Source organism: Salmo trutta, chromosome 36 (assembly GCF_901001165.1).
Source record: "Salmo trutta chromosome 36, fSalTru1.1, whole genome shotgun sequence".
Taxonomy (NCBI): domain Eukaryota; kingdom Metazoa; phylum Chordata; class Actinopteri; order Salmoniformes; family Salmonidae; genus Salmo; species Salmo trutta.
In genome coordinates this window covers 39,226,241-39,248,693 of record NC_042992.1, presented here as the reverse complement: position 1 = coordinate 39,248,693, position 22,453 = coordinate 39,226,241, and the positions used below count along the sequence as shown (strand labels likewise).

The window sequence follows — 22,453 nt, the reverse complement described above, 5'->3', positions numbered from 1 at the left end:
AAGAAACATGTGAAGAAGGTGGTTAACACAGTTAAGTTTGGATGATCCAACTTTAGGTTTATAAGACCTTTCCTTCCTCTGGAGGCCGCCAAACTACATATTCATACTATGATCTTATCACATTTGAGATATTGCCTCACATGCTGGTCACAAGCAGGAACTACTATTCTGAAACCAACTGAATCCCTCTACAAACACTTAAGATTTATGATAACAAAACAAACAGTTACATACCACCTTTAAGCAGGATGTAGATGCAAGCCTTGTCTTTAAGATCCTGCATGGTCATACCCCTCCACCCCTATGCCGGCATATATTGCTCAAGGAAAGCACCTCCAAGGTAACAAGGGCAGTAACTAGAGGGGTTTACGTTGTCCCTTTTCGACACAGTAAAATCGGTCAATCGGCCTTCTCTGTTAGAGCTACAATATACTGGAATGCAATGCCCATGGACTTGAGAAGCTGCACTGATTATTGTACTTTTAAATTTGAATTGAAAAATGGCTCAAATCTATCCAAACCTGTACACATGAGTTATCTGTGGTTCCTCGTATGTAAGACGACAGTTGATGATGGTGTTGTTGTTGTTAGAATGATTTATTACTGGATGTAATGTATTGTATTGTTTCGGTGAGTATTTATATTGTGGTTGTGTAATTGTCCTTAGCTGCCCTGGGACTATGGGTGCAAATTAGCTTTTGGCTAACCCTGGCACATTTACATGGATGTTGCATTATTGTAATATTGATGTTGATTAAAGAAAAAATAAATGTGGGGAATGGTCAGTGGAGATCTAAAATAATTATGTAATTTCAGTTGTTATTTTGTTATGTCATTAAAAATGTTTTGAACTCTTAAATCTCAACACGAGGTAGAGGCAATAGTCACCTCCTGGACAATCACTGGTACGGCTGATTAGCTGTCCTAAGTAAAGTATCTAGAAAAACGAATTTAAGTGGGACCAGTGGAACCAGCTATCATCACTCCAATGGGAACCATCGACACCTTCTTCAAAGAGGCAGCTTCAGGAGCGAATGGAAAGTAGAATAAACTACGTAGTTCTGTTCAGGACTACACGACAAGTTACCGGATACAGGACGACGGCAGAGTACAACAGTAGAAGATGAGTGGGGACCCCTTTTGGACATTCAGAGCCTTGCAAGCGTGCCACGGAAAGGCCCAACACCCTTTCTAAGAAGGCCTGTTTCTGACAGCAATACTTGGCGAACCAAGTTTCATGATTTCTTAATCCAAACGGGTGGCAGTTTGTGTGCAAAGTATATGATTACTGGGAGAGTAGTTTCTAAAGTGTCTCTTTCTCTCGCTCGCTCTCTCTCCCTCCCTCTCCATCTCTGTGTCAGTCCTCTAGGTATCTGTTTCTAATGTATTAAGTGTGTATGTTTACCCTGTGTTATCATTTAGTTAGCTAGTAAATAAATAATTAAACCAATTTGTGTAGTACTGAATCATAAATAAGGCTGGGGTTTTTGCAGATGCAGGAGGTTACGACTGTTCAGAATGATGATATGATACAAGATTAGGATTCATGAGTTGACTGTTTATGGATGTAATAGGTAAAGACCTTTAGAGTTTAATTCGCCCCAAATTCCTAATGTGTTAATTGTTACATGATTAATTTAATTGGGTAGCAATTAAACATAGTTAGTTGATTAGATAAATAACAGTCACTAGAATAATGAAAGTAAAGTCACGACAATCAGCTGGTTTCATTTTTATGGATATATACAAATAAATGTAAATTGAAAAAAGGTCAAACGAAACGAAGAGTTAGTTTGCAGTCTTTCTAGCTTCAGTTTGAAGTGATTGCGTTAGCTGTGCTGTTGGCTAGCTCCTCTGAACAACAGTGTCCTGACGAGAGAACCCATTTTCTATGCCTCATTAGCTAATTGTTATGGATGTATCCAAATAAATGTCACCATAAAACAGCTTAAACAAATTAAAATGCACCTACTCTGTTGTTATTCTGGCAGCACTGTTTGATGTGACTGTAAGTTAGCCGTAGTTGGCTAGCTAGCAAGCAAGCGATAAGAACGTTGCCAGCCAGTATGGCAAAGGAACATTTACGAATGATTGGGTCGCGTCCATAGATACAGAACAAAAAGACGAATGACCAGCCGGTTTGGATAGCAACCCCAGATTTTTGTCAGGACTATATCTTGTCTAGCATTATTTGAATATTTATTTTTTTATTTTACCTTTATTTAACTAGGCAAGTCAGTTAAGAACAAATACTTATTTTCAATGACGGCCTAGGAACAGTGCCTTGCCTTGCTCAGGGGCAGAACGACAGATTTGTACCTTGTCAGCTTGTTGGTTGTATAAAAGTGATAATGCCCACAAAGCCGGTGTTTGGAGGATATACTGGCACGGTTTGCCGGCCCTCGGTTACGTCTAGAGCCTAACAACACCCATGCCAATATATCCTCCAAACACCGGATTCTCAGGCATTATCACTTAAGTGTAAGTTGACTATGCAAACAATTTGGAATTTCCAACGCATTAATGTAAAAACAAGAAGTGACGGTGTCAATCTTTCCTCAACACTCAGCCAAAAAAGACTGGAATGCATAGTATTAATATTAACACTCAGATTACGATGAAGAGCAAGACGTGCCACTCTGTTCTGGGCCAGCTGAAGCTTAACCAGGTCTTTCTTTGCAGCACTTGGCCATATGACTGGACAAAAATCTTTACAACCATTGATGCAACAGGAAACGGGATTCGTCGGGCTAGGCGATGTTTATCCACTCCTCAATTGTCCAGTGTTGGTGACCTCGTGTCCACTGGAGCCACTTCTTCCTGTTTTTATCTGAAGGAGTGGAACCCAGTGTGGTTGTCTGCTGCAATAGCCCATACGTGACAAGGACCGACGAGTTGTGCGTTATTTGCCTGTTTGTGGCCCGCCTGTTAGCTTGCACGATTCTTGCAATTCTCATTCGACAAGCTGTTTTCGCCCCACAGGACTGCTGATGACTGGATGTTTTTTGTTTGTCTCACCATTCTCAGTAAACCCTTGACACTGCCGTGCGTGAAAAGCCCAGGAGGCCGGCCGTTTCTGAGACGCTGGAACTGGCGCCCCTGGCACCTACTATCATACCGCACTCAAAGTTGCTTAGGTCCCTCGTTTTGCCCATTCTAACGTTCAATCGAACAGTAACTGAATTCCTCGATGCCTGTCTGCCTGCTTTATATAGCAAGCCACGGCCATGTGACTCACTCTGTAGAAGCGAACCATTTTTGTGAAAAGGGTGGTGTACCTAATAAACTGTAAACATAAAGTAAGTATATAAACAGCAACATTCACATGACAGATACATTTATTTTGTATATACCTTGTAAGCATTTGTAAGTCACAACAATCAATTTCATTAAAAAGCTGTGCTATACAAGACAAATGTAAGTCACACAAATCAATTTTCACTTAAAAGCCGTACTGTTAGTAGCGCTCTTGGTTTCAATAGGTAAAGACCTGAGTATTAGCCTTGATGGCAGTACTGGCTATTCAGTCGATGTGTAAGATCCAAAATAATTTATTTACCCCTCTTACGTGTGCGCTCTTTGTAAATGTTTCGGAGAGCTTTTTTCTTTCTCCCTCCAAGCTTACCACTGACCTGAACAACTCTCTCCTGGGTATTCTAACTTGCCCATGTGAGGGAGACAAACCAGGCAACTACACTAAAGGTTAAGACAGGTTCAATAAAACATCTGTAAAAGGACTGTAAAACAGATTAATTGACATTCAGACTTCTAAGTTTACGTACGAAGTACAGTCTGGACTGACATGTAGAGTGTAAATAAGACAGGAGAGATGACTGAGCCCTGTGGTGATCCATTTGAGATGGTTTCCTTGTGCTGCACTCACCATTGAATCTCACCCAGCGTGGTCTATTTGACAAAATAAGATCAAATCCACAGAATGAGGTTTGGACTTAGGTTCATATTCAAAAGTTTCTGACCTATTAGATGTGGCTGTATTGTGTTAAAAGCACTGGAAAAGTCCACGAATACCATCCGGGCATAGGACTGAGGCTTCTCAAGATGGGACTGTGTAGTAAGCACAGAAGACTATCGTCCCCTCCTCTCTGTTGCTTGTAAGCGAATTGAAGGGGGTCTACAATGTCTCAAATCTTGTTTTGTATGTGGGAGAGAACCAGGTGCTCAAAACTTTTCATTATGACAGGTGTTAATGCAACAGGGTGGGAATCGTTGAGGACAGGTTGATTATTGTAGACACAAGCAGCTTGTTAATTCTTTAGATGCTAAGCTGACATATGGAAAGGTTTTAAGATGGTCATACTATGGATCATTTAGCTATTTGATTTTGAATTTTAGGACCCCTTTAGGTATAACAAAAAAATATACAAAAATGATGTAACGGTTGTTGTTGGAAGTTGAAGGAGTGGACCAAAGCGCAGCGTGGTAAGTGTTCATGATTTTTATTATTCAATGAAACACTCGAACAAAAATAACAATAAACGAAAAGCGCACAGTTCTGTCAGGTACAGAATACAAAACAACTACCCACAACACAGGTGAGAAAAGGCTGCCCAAGTATGATTCCCAATCAGAGACAATGATAGACAGCTGCCTCTGATTGGGAACCCTACTCAGCCAAAACAAAGAAATAGATAACATAGAATGCCCACCCCTCATCACACCCTGACCTAACCAAATAGAGAAATAAAATGGCTCTCTAAGGTCAGGGCGTGACAGTACCCCCCCCCCCCCAAAGGTGCGGACTCCCGGCCGCAAACCTGAACCTATAGGGGAGGGTCCGGGTGGGTATCTACCCTTGGTGGTGGCTCCGGTTCGGGGCATAGCCCCCGCTCCGCCCTCTGATCCCTCTGCTTTTGTGTCACCGGACCGTGGATCGTCGCCGGAGGAAACGGACCGTGGATCAACGCCGGAGGCTCCGAACTGGGAACCCCCGCTGGAGACTCCGGGCTGCAGGCCGTCACAGGAGGTTCCGGGCTGCAGGCCGTCTCAGGAGGTTCCGGGCTGCAGGCCGTCTCAGGAGGTTCCAGGCTGCAGGACGTCTCAGGAGGTTCCGGACTGGGAACTGTCGCTGGAAGCTCTGGACTGGGAACTATCGCCGGAAGCTCTGGACTGGGAACTGTCGCCGGAAGCTCTGGACTGGGAACTGTCGCCGGAAGCTCTGGACTGGGCACTGTCGCCGGAAGCTCTGGAACGGAAAGGCGCACTGGAGGCCTGATGCGTGGGGCTGGCACAGGCGGCGCCAGACTGGTAACACGCACATCAGGGCGAGTGCGGAGAGCAGGAACAGGACACACCGGACTGGGCAGGCGCACTGGAGGCCTAGTGCGTGGAGCCGGGACAGGTGGCACCAGACTGGTGACACGCACTTCAGGGCGAGTGCGAGGAGCAGGCACAGGACGTACTGGGCTGTGGAGGCACACTGGAGACCTGGTGCGTAGAACCGGTGCAGGATATACTGGACCGTGAAGGCGCACTGGAGGTCTGGAGCATAGAGCTGGCACAACCGGTCCTGGCTGAATGTTCACTTTAGCCCGGCACGTGCGGGGTGCTGGCACAGGATGCACTGGGCTGTGAAGGCGCACTGGCGACACAGTTCGTAGAGCTGGTGCAGAATATCCTGGACTGAGGAGACGCACTGGAGACCAGGAGCGCTGAGCCGGCACAATACGTCCTGGCTGAATGCTCACTTTAGCCCGGCAAATGCGGGGAGCCGGCAACGAGCACACCGGGCTGTGAATGCGCACTGGAGATACAGTGCGCATCACTGCATAACATGGTGCCCGACTGGTCACATGCTCCCCACGGTAAGCTGGCTCAGGTCTCAACCCTGACTCTGCCAATCTCCCAGTGTGCCCCCCCTGAAAATCTTGGGGGGGCTGCCTCTCGTGCTTTCGTCGTTGCCGTGCTAATTCCTCGTATCATCGCCGTTCTGCTCTCGCTGCTTCAATCTCCTCCTTCGGACGGCAATACTCCCCGGCCTGCCTCCAGGGTCCTTTCCTGTCCAGGATTTCCTCCCAGGTCCATTGGTCCTGAGTACGCTGCTTGGTCCTTTGGTGGTGGGTAGTTCTGTAACGGTTGTCGTCGGAAGTTGAAGGAGTGGACCAAAGCGCAGCGTGGTAAGTGTTCATGATTTTTATTATTCAATGAAACAGTCGAACAAAAATAACAATAAACGAAAAGCGCCCAGTTCTGTCAGGTACAGAATGCAAAACAGAAAACAACTACCCACAAACACAGGTGGGAAAAGGCTGCCTAAGTATGATTCCCAATCAGAGACAACTGATTGGGAACCCTAATCGGCCAAAACAAAGAAATAGATAACATAGAATGCCCACCCCTCATCAAACCCTGACCTAACCAGATAGAGAAATAAAACGGCTCTCTAAGGTCACTGCGTGACAAATGATTTGATAAAACATAATATTATAATCTAGGAGACACAATTTTCCACCGCCATTTTCTGATTTTAGGACAATTTTGGATGTTGCACACAGTTGGCTAAACACGGTGTGCATCATCCCAAGTTGTCCAAAAATCCCCAAAGTGAATCCACGTCTCTAATTAAAAATCTCTTGTAACTTCAGTAGGCTACTGCTACAGTATCCTATGCTTTGGAGGGGGAGGGGCAGGTAGCCTAAACACACTGGCAATGATTTTCAGCTGGCAGGCAGAGAGACACTATAATAAGTTTCTGAGTGACAGATGGAGAGCTTTGCATTGGCACTTTGTTGTGTTTTGTGTGTGTGTGTGTGTGTGTGTGTGTGGTGTGGGCTATTCCTAATGTTTGGTATACTCAGTGTATATGGCCATTTGATTTTTATTTATTTTTCAATTCCATAATCATAACACACAGCAAGTCAATACACACACTGCCTATTGAGTAAACAAATATGAGATGAATGAATTACTGCACTAAGTCTGGGTCAACTGATGCCCATGGGGAAACAATGCATCCAAAGCCATTTTAGAGAACGTTAACATTGTACACTCAATGTACCATGTATTCTCATAACAATATTATCTGTTGAATATGCTGTAGGTTAGTGGCCATAGGCCTACTGGTACAATGCACACAATGCACATAAGAGCAAAATTCATTTGGGGGTACAGTAACCGAAAAAAGTTGGGAATCACTGCTGTAGGTCAACTTTCATTCAAAAATCGTTTAATTCAAATAACATGTCATTGCAAAAACATTTGCATTAAAAGGACACATTTAATTTTCTGCAAACCAAATAATAAAACCTCAGTACAAAAATGCATAAGGAAAAGCTCATTGTGTGAGGCAGTCCCCAACTTGAAGCAGCTACTGGCCTACTTATGTGTAGGAAGAGCATTCAACGAGCATAACCTCATGTGGGTACACTTTAGCCTTTGATTGTGGCCTCCTGTAATTTTATATTATCAAGATTCACACAAAATGTAAACTAGACATTTTGACTGGAGGGCTACTCCAGACTGCACCTATTATATGTACAGTAGATCAACATCAGCAGGTTATGCACCATTTACATAATAGGGTGGTGACACAGGAGGTTGGTGGCACCTTAATTGGGGAGGACAGGGTCAATGGCTGGAACGACTGTACGGAATGATATCAAACACATGGTTTCCATGTGTTTGATACCATTCCATGAACTCCATTCCAGCCATTGTTAGGTGTGGTCCTCCCCTCAGCAGCCTCATGTGGGGGTGATAAACTTATGCTTGTGTAGGTTAAACCGGAATACAATAAACAGAAAGCATCTGCATACGCTGACAGATCTCAGATCCCGCGTTGCGTGAGTGGGGAAAGTGAAAAGCGGGTCTCGTGATGCGATCAAGGGGCGGGCTGACTGAGGGGATTTGATTATCTGGCCCGGGATATCGCGGTGAAGGCATGAGCCAGGTGCCCCATTCAAAGCACACGGCGGCAAAGTCTACTCAAAAAAAGTAGCCTAGGCTAGATTAAGCATGTGGTGTAATCAAATTAAATTGTATTGGTCGCATACACATATTTAAAATGTGTGTGATGGGATGTATAGACATTATGGACAGTATGTGGATAGAATATTTAGTATATCTGTAGGATATAATAGTATATAAACAGCAATAGTTGAATAGGATGGCATTGACAAGAATACAGTATATATAAATGAAATTAATAAAACAGTATGTAAACATTCTTAAAATGACCAGTGTTCCATTATTAAAGTGACCAGTGATTCCATGTCTACAGTATATATAGTTGAAGTCAGAAGTTTACATCACCTTAGCCAAATACATTTAAACCGTTTTTCACAATTCCTGACATTTAATCCAACTAAAGATGCCCTGTCTTAGGTCAGTTAGGATCACCACTTTATTTTAATAATGTGAAATGTCAGAATAATAGTAGAGAATGATTTATTTCAGCTTTTATTTCTTTCATCACATTCCCAGTGGGTCAGAAGTTTACATACGCTCAATTCATATTTGGTAGCATTGTCTTTAAATTGTGTAACTTGGGTCAAACGTTTTGGGTAGCCTTCCACAAGCTTCCCACAATAAATTGGGTGAATTTTGGCCCATTCCCCCTGACAGAGCTGGTGTAACTGAGTCAGGTTTGCAGGCCTCCTTGCTCGCACACGCTTTTTTCAGTTCTGGCCACAAATATTCTAAAGGATTGAGGTCAGAGCTTTGTGATGGCCACTCAAATACTTCGACTTTGTTGTCCTTAAGCAATTTTGCTACAACTTAGGAAGTATGCTTGGGGTCATTGTCCATTTGGAAGACCCATTTGCGACCAAGCTTTAACTTCCTGACTGATGTCTTGAGATGTTGCTTCAATATATCCACATAATTTTCCTCCCTCATGATGCCATCTATTTTGTGAAGTGCACCAGTCCCTCCTGCAGCAAAGCACCCCCACAGCATGATGCTGCCAACCAAGTGCTTCCCGGTTGGGATGTTGTTCTTCAGCTTGTAAGCTTCCCCTTTTTCCTCCAAACATAACGATGGTCAATATTGCCAAATAGTTATATTTTTGTTTAATCAGACCAGAGGACATTTCTCCAAAAACGACAATCTTTGTCCCCATGTGCAGCTGGCTTTCATATGGCGGTTTTGGAGCAGTGGCTTCTTCCTTGCTGAGCGGCCTTTCAGGTTATGTCGATATAGGACTCGTTTTACTGTGGATATAGAAACTTTTGTACCTGTTTCCTCCAGCTACTTCACAAGGTCCTTTGCTGTTGTTCTGGGATTGGTTTGCACTTTTCGCACACCAAAGTACGTTCATCTCTAGGAGACAGAACGTGTCTCCTTCCTGAGTGGTATGACGGCTGCGTGGTCCCATGGTGTTTATACTTGCGTACTATTGTTTGTACAGATGAATGTGGTACCTTCAGGCGTTTGGAAATTGCTCCCAAGGATGAAGCAGACTTGTGGAGGTCTGCAAATTTTTTTCTGAGGTCTTGGCTGTTTCTTTTGATTTTCCCATGTTGTCAAGCAAAGAGGCACTGAGTTTGAAGGTAGGCCTTGAAATACATCCACAGGTACACCTCCAATTGACTCAAATGATGTCAATTAGCCTATCAGAAGCTTCTAAAGCCGTGACATCATTTTCTGGGATTTTCCAAGCTGTTTAAAGGCAACTCAGTCAACTTAGTGTATGTAAACTTCTGACCCACTGGAATTGTGATACAGTGAATTATAAGTGAAATAATCTGTCTGTAAACAATTGTTGGAAAAATTACTTGTGTCATGCACAATGTAGATGTCCTAACTGACTTGCCAAAACTATAGTTTGTTAACAAGAAATTTGTGGAGTGGTTGTAAAACGAGTTTTAATGACTCCAACCTAAGTGTATGTAAACTTCTGACTTCAACTGTACATAGGGCAGCAGCCTCTACGGTGCAGGGTTGAGTAACCGGGTGGTAGCCGGCTAGTGGCAATGACTAAGTTCAGGGCAGGGTACAGGGTGGAGGCCGGCTAGTGATGGCTATTTAACAGTCGGGTGGTCCTTGATGATCTTTTTGGCCTTCCTGTGTCATCAGGTGCTGTAGGTGTCCTGGAAGGCAGGCAGTGTGCCCCCGGTGATGCGTTGGGCAGACCGCACCACACTCTGGAGAGCCCTGCGGTTGCGGGTGGTGCAGTTGCCGTACCAGGCAGTGATACAGCCCGACAGGATGCTCTCAATTTTGCATCTGTAAAAGTTTGTGAGGGTCTTAGGGGCCAAGCCAAATTTCTTCAGCCTGCTGAGTTTGAAGAGATGCTCTAGTGCCGTCTACACCACACTGTCTGTGTAGGTGGACCATTTGAGATTGTCAGTGATGTGTACGCTGAGGAACTTTAAGCTTTTCACCTTCTCCACTGCGGCCCCATTGGTGTGGATGGGGGTTTGCTCCCTCTGTCTTCTGAAGTCCACGATCAGCTCCTTCGTTTTGTTGACGTTGAGGGAGAGATTAACTTCCTGGCACCACTCTGCCAATGCAAAAGTGATTGCTTTAGATAAAAACGCTTGATCTGCCTTAACAATCAAAACTACTTAGAAAATGCTAACATAAATTTGGTGGAAAATAAATGTTGCATGTTTCTGGAAGATGCACCATGCTGTCTTGTTGACAACATGACTGAGCAGCGCATTACTGTTGGATTTGAGAAGGGCGCTCCTTCTTCACCCGTTCATGTCACGGGCCATAGACCGGTGCACCGTGGTTCAGGTTAATAGAACTCCCTCTGAGTCGGTCTCGAGGAGCTAGTCTGAGCGTATTTCTACTTGTTGTTTTGAAACCGTTAAACACCGACCGGAGGCATTGAGTAGAAGATGGCGGATGTTGAAGGCGATGAAATTAAGTCGGCTCTCCCTTCGGCTTCCCGTAATGGACCCGCTGCAGGTTCGGTAGTCGGTACCGGAGTCCAAAATGCTACCCAAGTGACGTCAGGTCCACGAATGGTTAGAATTGTAAAGTCGGAATCAGGATATGGATTCAACGTTCGTGGACAAGTTAGCGAAGGAGGACAACTGCGAAGCATCAATGGGGAATTGTACGCACCTCTTCAGCATGTCAGTGCTGTTTTGCCTGGAGGGGCAGCGGACCGAGCTGGCATATCAAAGGGTGACAGGATTCTGGAGGTGTAAGTCAGCTTTCTTTACCCATAATAGCGGCCGTTAGCTAGCTAGCTAGCTACCTCTGGGGAGGACTGATGCCGCGTTCAAAACAACTGTGAACTCAAATCTCCGACTGGGAAAGTCGGAAAAAAGGAGCTCCGACTGGGAAAAATCTATTTGAACGGTCATCCAACTCGGGAATCCGCATCATGCGCGTGTTCAAACAACTGAGAACTCGGAAAAAACGAGTTCAAATCATGACGTCAGTGGTCTTCAGATCGGGAATTCGGAGCTATAGAAAGAGGCCCTAGTTCCCGAGTTGCAATTTCGAGTTGTATGACCTTTCAAATCGAATTTCTTCCAATTTCCCAGTTGGTTTGAACACATGGAAGTCGGAGAGTTCCAAGTTGTTTTGAACGTTGCAATAACTAGGTATTTAGCAAAGTGGCTAACGTTAGCTAGCAAGTTGCTAGCTAGTTAACCTCACTGCAGTAATTGACTGAAACGTTATCTGTAGCTCGCTAGTACACTTTAGCTAGCTAGCACCCATGCTAATTAGCTAGCAAGCATTTTAATAAACAAATCCAGACCGACAATCATTGCACAAATTTGTGAGTAGTTTGTATTCAAGTCATCGCACCACCACAACCAAAAATATGATCTTTGCTAGCTAATTTGGGAGAGTACGTTTGCGCAGTCAGTGAGTGATTTTAACACTGTGCTCATGAGTGTAGAATGTCAGAGTTGTCATTGGTTTCTTTAACTTTTTTATAATTTTTTGAAATGGGAGATAGCCCTATCTCCCAGTCTAGCGTCCTCATGACTGACAGGATAATGACAGTGAGTAGGTCAGTTATTGGCACTCAACCAACTGTATACAGACAGTTCACCAACTCAACTGTGTGTGAAATGGGTTTTTTACTCAGTCTGACAGTCTACCATAGTGGGGGGGATTAACCTGGTTATGTAGCCAGTCAATCATGCTTTGAAGTGTTTGTTTGCCCCATTTCTGAGTGTTTGTGTGCAAGTCGGTGTGTCTGGGTGGAGTTGATACGGCAAAGCTGGACCCTCGTTTTGAAAACATTTTGGGGCAAGGCCAGCACCTCAACCTTCCTAAAAAAAAAAGTTGCAAAGGAAATGGTCTTCCTACACTACATTACTCAGTTTATGTAATTGCAGAAGCAGTACAGTCTGTTCAGGGCACAGATTTTTCTTTTGAGTATTAGTTTGCCTTACTCTTGAGGAACAAGAAAATGGAAACGATACCAAACTTTTCTCGGTCAATGAGGAACATGGTAGACAACTTGCTGAGGCATCAAAAGGGTATTTCTACTTCCAAATGGCACCCTATTCCCTATGTAGTGCACTATGGGCCCTGGTCAAAAAGAGTGCACTATATAAGGAATAGGGTGATATTGGGACGTAAACCTTTGCCTTCCTAACGGTATATCGTATGATAAGTAGTGTTCATGTGACACATTAATCAGCCACTGCTGCTTCCCCAGCAATTGGAAATAATCTTGGTGTGTAGTCAAGTTATTCCCCCAGTGCCTACACCTCTAGCTCACATCAGCGGATCAGGCTTGAAGGCTAGTTTGTTTGTTTACGCATGCACACTTGCTGTTTTACTAGGTGGCTTTAGGCTGTTGTCAATCCCTACTTATTGATTGAGGGAAACCTAAAAGTTCTGCAACATTTTATTTTGTGATTTAAATGATTTAGATTCACCCTTGTCAATGAGTGAAAAATTCTCATGTAGTAGCCAGAGGTTGGCCAACTCTCTTGGTACTGTCCCTGTTTTATTTTGACTTTATTCCCATTCAATTAACCTACCTTCACGTTTCTGTATATGGTATTCATGAGATTAATTTGGCAGATGCTACAGAGAACTATTTTTCTGATTCATAGAAGGATCACGGCTACATCAAAGCTGTGATGTGGAGAGGGGTTAGCCTACATCTCCCTCTATCCTTTTTTGTTGTTGTTTGTTTCCCATTCTTTGTCCCTCTGAATAAGCTTGAGGAAAGTTCCCAATACAGACTCGTTTTCAGCCGGCTACGTTTTCCACTTCATATTAAATAGGGTACTTTTTATTTAAAAGTTTCAATTTGCTAGTCCGTCGAGCCCTCTCCTGCTAGAATGAGCGACATACGTCTTATAGCGATCTATTGGTAGGATAGGCGTCTGTCAGTCACAAAGCGAGTGATGACAGGGAAACACAGCAGAGAGGAAGAGGTGAAGCATTTCTATGTGCATATTCTGGACCTAAGCTTGTCTCCTGCCTTCCCGCCTTTGGGACAACGACTCCCATTGTTAGGGCGGAGACTTGAGCATATCATTTATATACAGATCTCTAGAAGCAGTCAAATTTCTTTACACGGAGGGGAGAGGGCATGATGCTTGTGAATTTGCATGTCCCATGCAATGTAATTGGTAACGATGAGTCAAAATCCACAACTTAGCTACGCAGCGTCGTGGAGCATAGTAGGCTATTTACTGTGGTCTAACAACTGAACAGCAAGTGTTGACTAGTTTATAAAAGGTGAACTGACTGAATAAAGTCGATCTCCTATGTCCTTTTGCCATTCATGAATCATGCAATGTTGTTATGTCCATGGTATCATATCGGGACTAGTATACCAAAGGATTTCTTAAGTTTCCTTTCCTAGGATGTCTGGGCTTGCCAGACAGTGACGCTGAAGTAAGTGACTCTCGTCATTCAGTGTAAGCTCCTGAATTGCATCGGTGGGAGAGCCTTTCATTTGGCTCCCTAATTTGCACAGGCTACTGGTAGACTTAGGCTTTTTGGCAATTATCTGCAGATAAATTATGAAAAGAATTGATAACGATGGTGAATCATCATTGCAGGAATGATGGGTCAAGGAGTGCATAATTGAGAGGTACCCGGCTCTACGTATTTTAGTGATTTGTGACCCAACGACACTGCCCCGGTTAGAATGGGAATAAAGCAGCCCAAGAGTTCACACATACGCAAACTTTATTTAAACACACAGATAAAGATGAACATGGATGGTAGTGGTTCTGAAATGGACAGGAACAGAGGTAATGAATACACCAGGGCACAGATGCAAAGGACTGTATAGATTGCATATGCTACCTGCAGAGTATTACACAGTAAACGCAGAGGGGAAACATGCAATAGTAGTAACTAACTATGAAGAACAATATACAAATGTCACACAACTCACTTTGGGCACGCACACCATCCCACAAGTCCAGATATGAATGAGCAGCTGTTGTTGTGCAGGACAGAGATGAGCTTGCTGTTCTCTGACTGCTTGAAGTATTGTGTGACCTGCAGAGTCAAGACGATGGGCAGCTGTCCAGCCCCTAGTAACCTCCCTAGCAACCTATCGAGGCACAGGTCACACACATCAGAGTTTGAGAGGCATGTTTATGGTACTCCCTAGATTCTCAGGCTCTGGTCGTGGGGAATGGGAAGTGGAGTGTGCAGCTCAGGGTTGTGAGATGCTGATAAGTAACCGGCAGGGAATTCATAACAGCCACCCCTAAATATGAGCAGCGTACAAAATAAGTAATTCCATGCTCGAATGTCAGTCTAGAGCCTATTGGTCCCAAGGTAGGTCCAGCCCCCCCCCATCAGAGGTAGGCAAGGAGCAGCGGCGGTTCCCCAACTGAGGCAGGAAAGCCCCCCCGTGCAGGAGCCAGAGCAGGCCCCAACGGTAAACTCGAGGCCAGATCAGGCGGCAGTACTAGTGAGCCCAGGGCAGATGGTGGATCAGCTCAGACACCAGAAGCAGGAATAGGTAGTGCCCCTGGGACAGGACACGGGGGGTGGGTGGGGGGGTGAAGTCTGAGTGGTCGACCCCAGTGAGGTCTGGTGTGTCCCCCACCGTCACATCTGGGGTTGAGTCCAGAGGCAGCAGGACTGGACCTGGATCAGGTGTTGCACGCTGGGCAGGTGCATCCTGGACATACCGAATGGGACCAGGGCTATGGCTGGGTTAGGTGAAGCTGTTGTGTCAGTAACTGGTGACAGTGGTGTGGCTGGGTCTCTCCATGGGCCCAGGTCAGGGCTGGAACAGTCATCGGCGGTAGCAGCAGACAGGTCCTGTGCTTCTGCAGGATTCCATAGTGCAGGGACAGGCGGTGAGGAATAGGGTCCGGTCAGCAATAGGTTTACTACCGCGTGGCGATGCTGGCCGAGCCAGGAAGAGGGTTCCCCCAGACTTCGCCGTGCTGCCAAAGAGGCAGCATAGTAAAGTCACAGTCGTAGCCGGTAATGTTGCTGGGGTTGGAGAAGCGGCGTCATACTGCTGAACTCCATACGACTATCCCAAGTCTTCCCCTGTTGCAGAGGGCTCCCCTGACCGGAGGAAGCCTGGGATCTGGTCTGCTATTCCAAGATGCAAAGATATATTCTGCTCCATACGAACCATATGTTCTTCCTGTACTTCCCTCCCATAGGCTCCATAGAAGGGGTATAATCCACATGGTATTAGTCCACTGTATACCCCGGAGCCTTACTCCACTAGACTGCAGGTAGGCAGTATGGAAAGTGCCCTGTATGACTTGCAGAGTCAAGAGGATGGGCAGATTTCCGACCCCTTAGTAACCTCCCAGCAACCTATCAGGGCACACGTCACCCAGGTCAGAGAGTTTGAGAAGCAGGTTTAGGGTACTCCCTAGACTCTCAGGCTATGGTCCTAGAGAATAAGGAGCGGAGTGTGCTGATAAGCCCGGCCCGTGCGCGTCTAATACTTTGTGTAGCTGTTAGCGAGGATGCTAATGAAAAGACTTCTGGTAGATGGAAAGGTTTCCCAAAAAACCTTCTCAATTAAATGTTAACTACAAAGTAGCCTATGCTTACCTGTCAGAATGATATCATGATCATTTATCAATCCAGTGGGTATTTGTTTTGCAAACACTATCATATGTGCACTACAAAAACACAGCTGAACAGCCTCTTGCTATGGGAGCACTTTAAATAAAGGGTAACTACACCTAAAAGTCAACATTTCTCAGTTTTAAGCGTTGTTGTGGACGTGTGATTTTTTTTCTTTTTTTAAGAGCAAAAACCTGTGAAAAGCGGAAACCTAGAAAAACAAAACCTTACATTTTTCGAGAGATTATTTGGGATATTTCATTTGTCTTGATAAAATACATAATTTGAAGAACAAACATTGTGACAATTTCATATCTTGCAGTAAAACTTTAATCTCGAGGAGATGTTAAAAGTTTAATGTTCTCTTACATAGAAAATAGTCCTGATCTTATAGGTCAGGGGTGTCAAAGGTTACTAAAATGAATAAGTAATGATGGAAACAGTGTGTGGCAGGCAGGCGCTCCCCTGCCCTCCCTCCCTCAACCCCCTTGGTACTCAGAGGCAGATTAGCCGAGACACCTGATGCTGCTGCCATCGGGCCTCAGCATCGTGAGTTAAGGAGGGAGGCATGTCACCACATGGTAAACTTGTAGGGCGGCAGGTAGCGCGCTAGTCCAGTAACCGAAAGGTCACTGGTTAGAATACTCGAGCCGACGTGGTGAAAAATGTGTCTGTGCCCTTGAGCAAGGCACTTAACCCTAATTTGCTCCAGGGGCGCTGTACTACTATTGCTGACCCTGTAAAAAAAAAACATTTTCACTGCACTTATCCGGTGTGTGACGGCAAAACATGCAGTGCATTCGGAAAGTATTCAGACCCCCTGGCTTTTTCCACATTTTGTTACGTTACAGCCTTATTCTAAATTGGATTTAAACAAAAATCCACTCATTAGTCTACACACTACCCCATAACGACAGCATAAACAGGTTCAGAGATTATTGCTAATATATATATAAAACTTTTTTTTTTTTTTATCACATTTACATAAGTATTTAGACCTTTTACTCAGTACTTTGTTGAAGCACTTTGGGCAGCGTTTACAGCCACGAGTCTTCTGGAGTATGACGCTACAAGCTTAGCACACCTGTATTTGGAGTTTCTCCATTCTCTCAGATCCTCTCAAACCCTGTCCTCTTACATCTACACGTTCCGCTAGCGGAACGTCTGCTCCAATATCCAATGATGGGCGGGGCGCGAAATTCAAACTCCTCTAAATCCGAAAACTTACACTTTTCAAACATATGACTATTTTACAGCTATTTAAAGACAAGACTCTCCTTTATCTAACCAAACTGTCCGATTTCAAAAAGGCTTTACAGCGAAAGCAAAACATTAGATTATGTCAGCAGAGTACCCAGCCAGGAATAATCACACAGCCATTTTTCAAGCTAGCATATCATGTCACATAAACCCAAACCATATCTAAATGCAGCACTAACCTTTGATGATCTTCATCAGATGACACACCTAGGACATTGTGTTATACAATACATGCATGTCTGTTCAATCAAGTTCATATTTATATCAAAAACCAGCTTTTTACATTAGCATGTGACGTTCAGAACTAGCATTCCCACCGAACACTTCCGGTGATTTTACTAAATTACTCACGATAAACGTTCACAAAAAGCATAACAATTATTTTAAGAATTATAGATACAGAACTCCTCTATGCACTCGATATGTCCGATTTTAAAATAGCTTTTCGGATGAAGCACATTTTGCAATAATGTAAGTACATAGCCCGGCGTTACAGGGCTAGCTATTTAGACACCCTGCAAGTTTAGCCTTCACCAAAATCACATTTCCTATAAGAAAAATGTTCTTACCTTGCTTGTTCTTCATCAGAATACACTGCCAGGACTTCTACTTCAATAACAAATGTAGGTTTGGTCCCAAATAATCCATCGTTATATCCAAACAGCGACGTTTTGTTCGTGCGTTCTAGACACTATCCCAACGCTAAATCTCGGCCACGAGCATGACGCAAAATATGACAAAAAATTTCTAAATATTCCATTACCGTACTTCGAAGCATGTCAACCGCTGTTTAAAACCAATATTTATGCAATTTATCTCGTAGAGAAGCGATAATATTCCGACCGGGAATCTGCCTGTCTGTAAACTGAGGAAAAAACCGAAAGCCGGGGGCGGGGCGTGTCACGCGCCTAAGGCTTAGTCCATTGACTGACCACTCAGCTTTTGCTCTCGTGTGCTTCAGCCAGGGCTTTGAATTACATCATTCCTGTTTTTCCCGGGCTGTGAGACTCCATTGTTGACGTGAGAAGTGTCACGTAAGAGCAGAGATCCTTTGTAAACGATAGAGATAATCAAGAAGGGCAAGAAATGTTCAGACAGGGTACTTCCTGAACAGAAGCATCTCAGGTTTTTGCCTGCCATAGGAGTTCTGTTATACTCACAGACACCATTCAAACAGTTTCAGAAACTTTGGAGTGTTTTCTCTCCAAAGCTAATAATTATATGCATATTCCAGTTTCTGGGCAGGACTAATAATCAGATTAAATCGGGTACGTTTTTTATCCAGCCGTGAAATTACTGCCCCCTAGATGTAAGAGGTTACATAAGTATTTAGACCTTTTACTCAGTACTTTGTTGAAGCACTTTGGGCAGCGTTTACAGCCACGAGTCTTCTGGAGTATGACGCTACAAGCTTAGCACACCTGTATTTGGAGTTTCTCCATTCTCTCAGATCCTCTCAAACCCTGTCCGGTTGGATGTGGAGCGTTGCTGCACAGCTATTTTCAGGTCTTTCCAGAGATGTTTGATCGAGTTCAAGTCCGGGCTCTGGCTGGGCCACTCAAGGACATTGAGACTTGTCCCGAAGCCACTCCTGCGTTGTCATGGCTGTGTGCTTAGAGTCGTTGTCCTGTTGGAAGGTGAACCTTCGCCCCAGTCTGAGGTCCTGAGCGCTCTGGATTAGGTTTTCATCATGGATTTCTCTGTACATTACTCTGTTCATCTTTCCCTTGATCTTACTAGTCTCCCAGTCCCTGCTGCTGAAAAATATCCCCACAGTATGATGCTGCCACCACCATGTTTCACCATCGGGATGGTATTGGGGACCTTCAATGCTGCAGACATTTTTTGGTACCCTTCCCCAGATCTGTGCCTCGACACAATCCTTTCTCGGAGCTCTACAGACAATTCCTTCAACCTCATGGCTTGGTTTTTGCCCTGACATGCACAGTCAACTGTAGGACCTTATATAGACAGGTGTGTGCTTTTCCAAATCATGTCCAATCAATTGAATTTACCACAGGTGGACTCCAATCACGTTGTAGAAACATCTCAAGGATGATCAATGGGAACAGGATGTACCTGAGCTCAATTTTTAAGCATACTTGTGTAAAATAAAACAGAAATACCTTAATAAATGTGCAAACAATTTAAACTTTTTGCTTTGTCATTATGGAGTATTGTGTGTAGATTGATGAGGAAAAGCATGTATTTGATCAATTTTAAAATAAGGCTGTAATGTAACAATGTGGAAAAAGTGAAGGGGTCTGAATACTTTCCGAATGCACTGTCTATATACAGTACCAGTCAAAAGTTTGGACACACCTACTCATTCAAGGATTTTTAGTTTATTTTCCTACATTGTAGAATAATAGTGAAGACATCAAAAGTATTAAATTGTGTTAAAGAAATCCAAATATATTTAGGATTCTTCAAAGTAGCCACCCTTTGCCTTGATGACAGCTTTGCACACTCTTGGTATTCTTTCAACCAGCTTCACCTGGAATGCTTCTCCAACAGTCTTGAAGGAGTTCCCACACATGCTGAGCACTTGTTGGCTGCTTTTCCTTCACTCTGCGGTCCAACTCATCCCAAACCAATTGGGTTGAGGTCGGGTGATTATGGAGGCCAAGTAACAGACACATCTCAACATCAACTTGAGATGGTTTTGGATCAGTTGGACCGCGGAGTGAAGGTAAAGCAGCCAACAAGTGCTCATCATGTGTGAGAACTCCTTCAAGACTATTCAAAAAGCATTCCAGGTGAAGCTGGTTGAGAAAAGGCAAGAGTGTGCAAAGCTGTCAAGGCAAAGGGTGGCTACTTTGAAGTTTTTCATATAAAATATATTTTTGATTTAACACTTCTTTTTGGTTACTACATGATTCCATATGTGTTATTTCATAGTTTTTGATGTCTTCACTATTATTTTACAATGTAGAAAATAGTAAAAATAAAGAAAAAAACATTTAATGAGTAGGTGTTCAAACTTTTGTGTGATTTTTGTATTTATTTTAATTTTATTTTTTGTAGCGATAGGGATTCGATAGCGAGAGACTCACCGCTCAACCAACAGTGGAAATAGATGTATATCAGTTGTAAAAGTTTAGCCGGTTACAGAGCTATACCAAGGAGCGTTGTTACTAGTCACTCACTAGACAGAATAAGGCAAACGTGTATAATTTCGGAGAAGGTGTTGGAGGATTGGTCTAACCAAACACTACCACCATTAACGGGCATAACATGAGCACCGACTGATCCCGTCCCACCATCTCTCACTCTGCGTCCCACAGTAATGGTGTGAGCGTGGAGGGGGCCACCCACAAGCAGGTGGTGGATCTGATCCGGGCCGGGGAGAGGGAGCTGGTGCTTTCTGTGCTGTCTGTGCCGCCCCAGGAGGCAGATGGTCTTGAGGCCGGGGATGAGAGCGCCGCCCAGCTCAGCTATGACTACAGCGACAAGCAGGCCGTGCCCATTTCCATCCCCACCTTCAAGCACGTGGAGCAGCACGCCGAGAGGTTTGTGGTGAGTAAAAAATACATAGTTTGTAGTGAGGTTTCTGGCTGGCCTTGTTTACTAGAGAATGACTAAACTTTTCTAAAAGCCCAATGTGTCTTTCGCAGTGCAGAGTTCGGCCATGCCAAAATGTGTAGGCCTTTGTCAGTAATCACGTATAGAATGCGACCTACACTGAGTATACAAAACATTAGGAACACCTTCCTAATATTAAGTTGCACCCCCCCCTTTTGCCCCCAGAACCTCCTCAATTTGTCGGGGAATGGACTCTACAAGGTGTCGAAAGCATTCCACAGGAATGTTGACTCCAATGCTTCCCATAGTTGCCAAGTTGGCTGGATGTCCTTTGGGTGGTGGATCATTCTTGACAGACATGGGAGACTGTTAAGCGTGAAACCCAGCAGCGTTGCAGTTCTTGACACAAACCAGTGCGCCTGTCAATTATCATACCCTGTTCAAATACACTGACATTTTTGGTCTTTCCCCTTCACCGTCTGAATGGCAAACACACAATCCATGTATCTGTTGTCTCAAGGCTTAAAAATCCATATTTTAACCTCTCCTCCGCTTTATCTACACTGATTTAAAGTGGATTTAACAAATGATCATTAGCTTCCGTCTGGATTCACCTGGTCAGTCTGTCATGGAAAGAGCAGGTGTTTTTTGTTTTGTTTACAGGGAGTACCAGCACCAGATCAATGTGCAGGGGTATAAGGTATTTGAGGTAGATATGTACATGAAGGCAGGGTAAAGTTACTAGGCATCAGGATGGATAAGTGTAAAATAAAGAACAGAGTAGCAGCAGCAAATGGTGTGGTGAATGTGTGTGGGAGTGTCAATTCATACCCCTTATTCCACATTTTGTTGTGTTACAGCATGAATTGATTTTTTTTTAAATATATGTATTTTCTCACCCATCTACACACAATACCCTAGAATGCCAAAGCTAAAACGTGTTTTTAGAAATGTTTGCTAATTTATTGAAAATTAAATATAGAAATATCTAATTCACACCCCTGAGTGTTAGAATCATGTTTGGCAACGAATACAGCCGTAAGTCTTTCTGGGTAAGTCTCTAAGAGATTGTACAATATTTGCACAATATTCTTAAAACAATTATTCAAGCTCTGTCAAGTTGGTTGTTGATCATTGTTAGACTGCCATTTTCAAGTCTTATTTTCAATCCAATTTAAGTCAAAACTAACTAGGCCACTCAGGAAAATGCAATGTTGTCTTGGTAAGCAACTCCAGTGTATATTTGGCCTTGTGTTTTAGGTTATTGTCCTACTGAAAGGTGAATTGTCTCCTAGTGTCTGTTGGAAAACAGACTGAATCAGGTTTTCCTCTAGGATTTTGCCTGTGCTTAGTTCTATTGTTTCTTTTTATCCCCCCCAAAAATCCCTAGTCCTTGCCAATGACAAGCATACCCATAACATGATGCAGCCACCACCATGCTTAGAAATATGAAGAGTGGTACTCTGATGTTTGTTTTGCCCCAAAAATAACGCTTTGTATTCAGGACATAAAGTTCATTTCTTTGCAGTTTTACTTCAGTGCCTTATTGCAAACAGGATGCATGTTTTGGATAATTTTTATTGTACAGGCTGTCATTTTTTTATGCTGTCATTTAGGTTAGTATTGTGGAGTGACTACAATGTTGTTGATTCATCCTCCGTTTTCTCCTATCACAGCCATTGTTTTAAAGTCACCAATTCTTGAGCCGTTTCCT

At 43.8% G+C, this 22,453-nt stretch overlaps 1 protein-coding gene across 1 annotated transcript in view; it reads left to right on the top strand.

Moving 5' to 3' along the window:
- Window positions 1-10,698: 10,698 nt before the first annotated feature.
- snx27a (sorting nexin 27a) overlaps window positions 10,699-22,453 on the top strand; it is a 44,278-nt gene continuing 32,523 nt past the window's right edge. Inside the window, exons 1-2 of the mRNA XM_029735834.1 lie at window positions 10,699-11,113; window positions 20,502-20,733. Of these exons, the coding sequence (XP_029591694.1) occupies window positions 10,803-11,113; window positions 20,502-20,733 (543 nt within the window). The 5' untranslated portion in view covers window positions 10,699-10,802. The remainder of the gene's footprint in view (window positions 11,114-20,501; window positions 20,734-22,453) is intronic.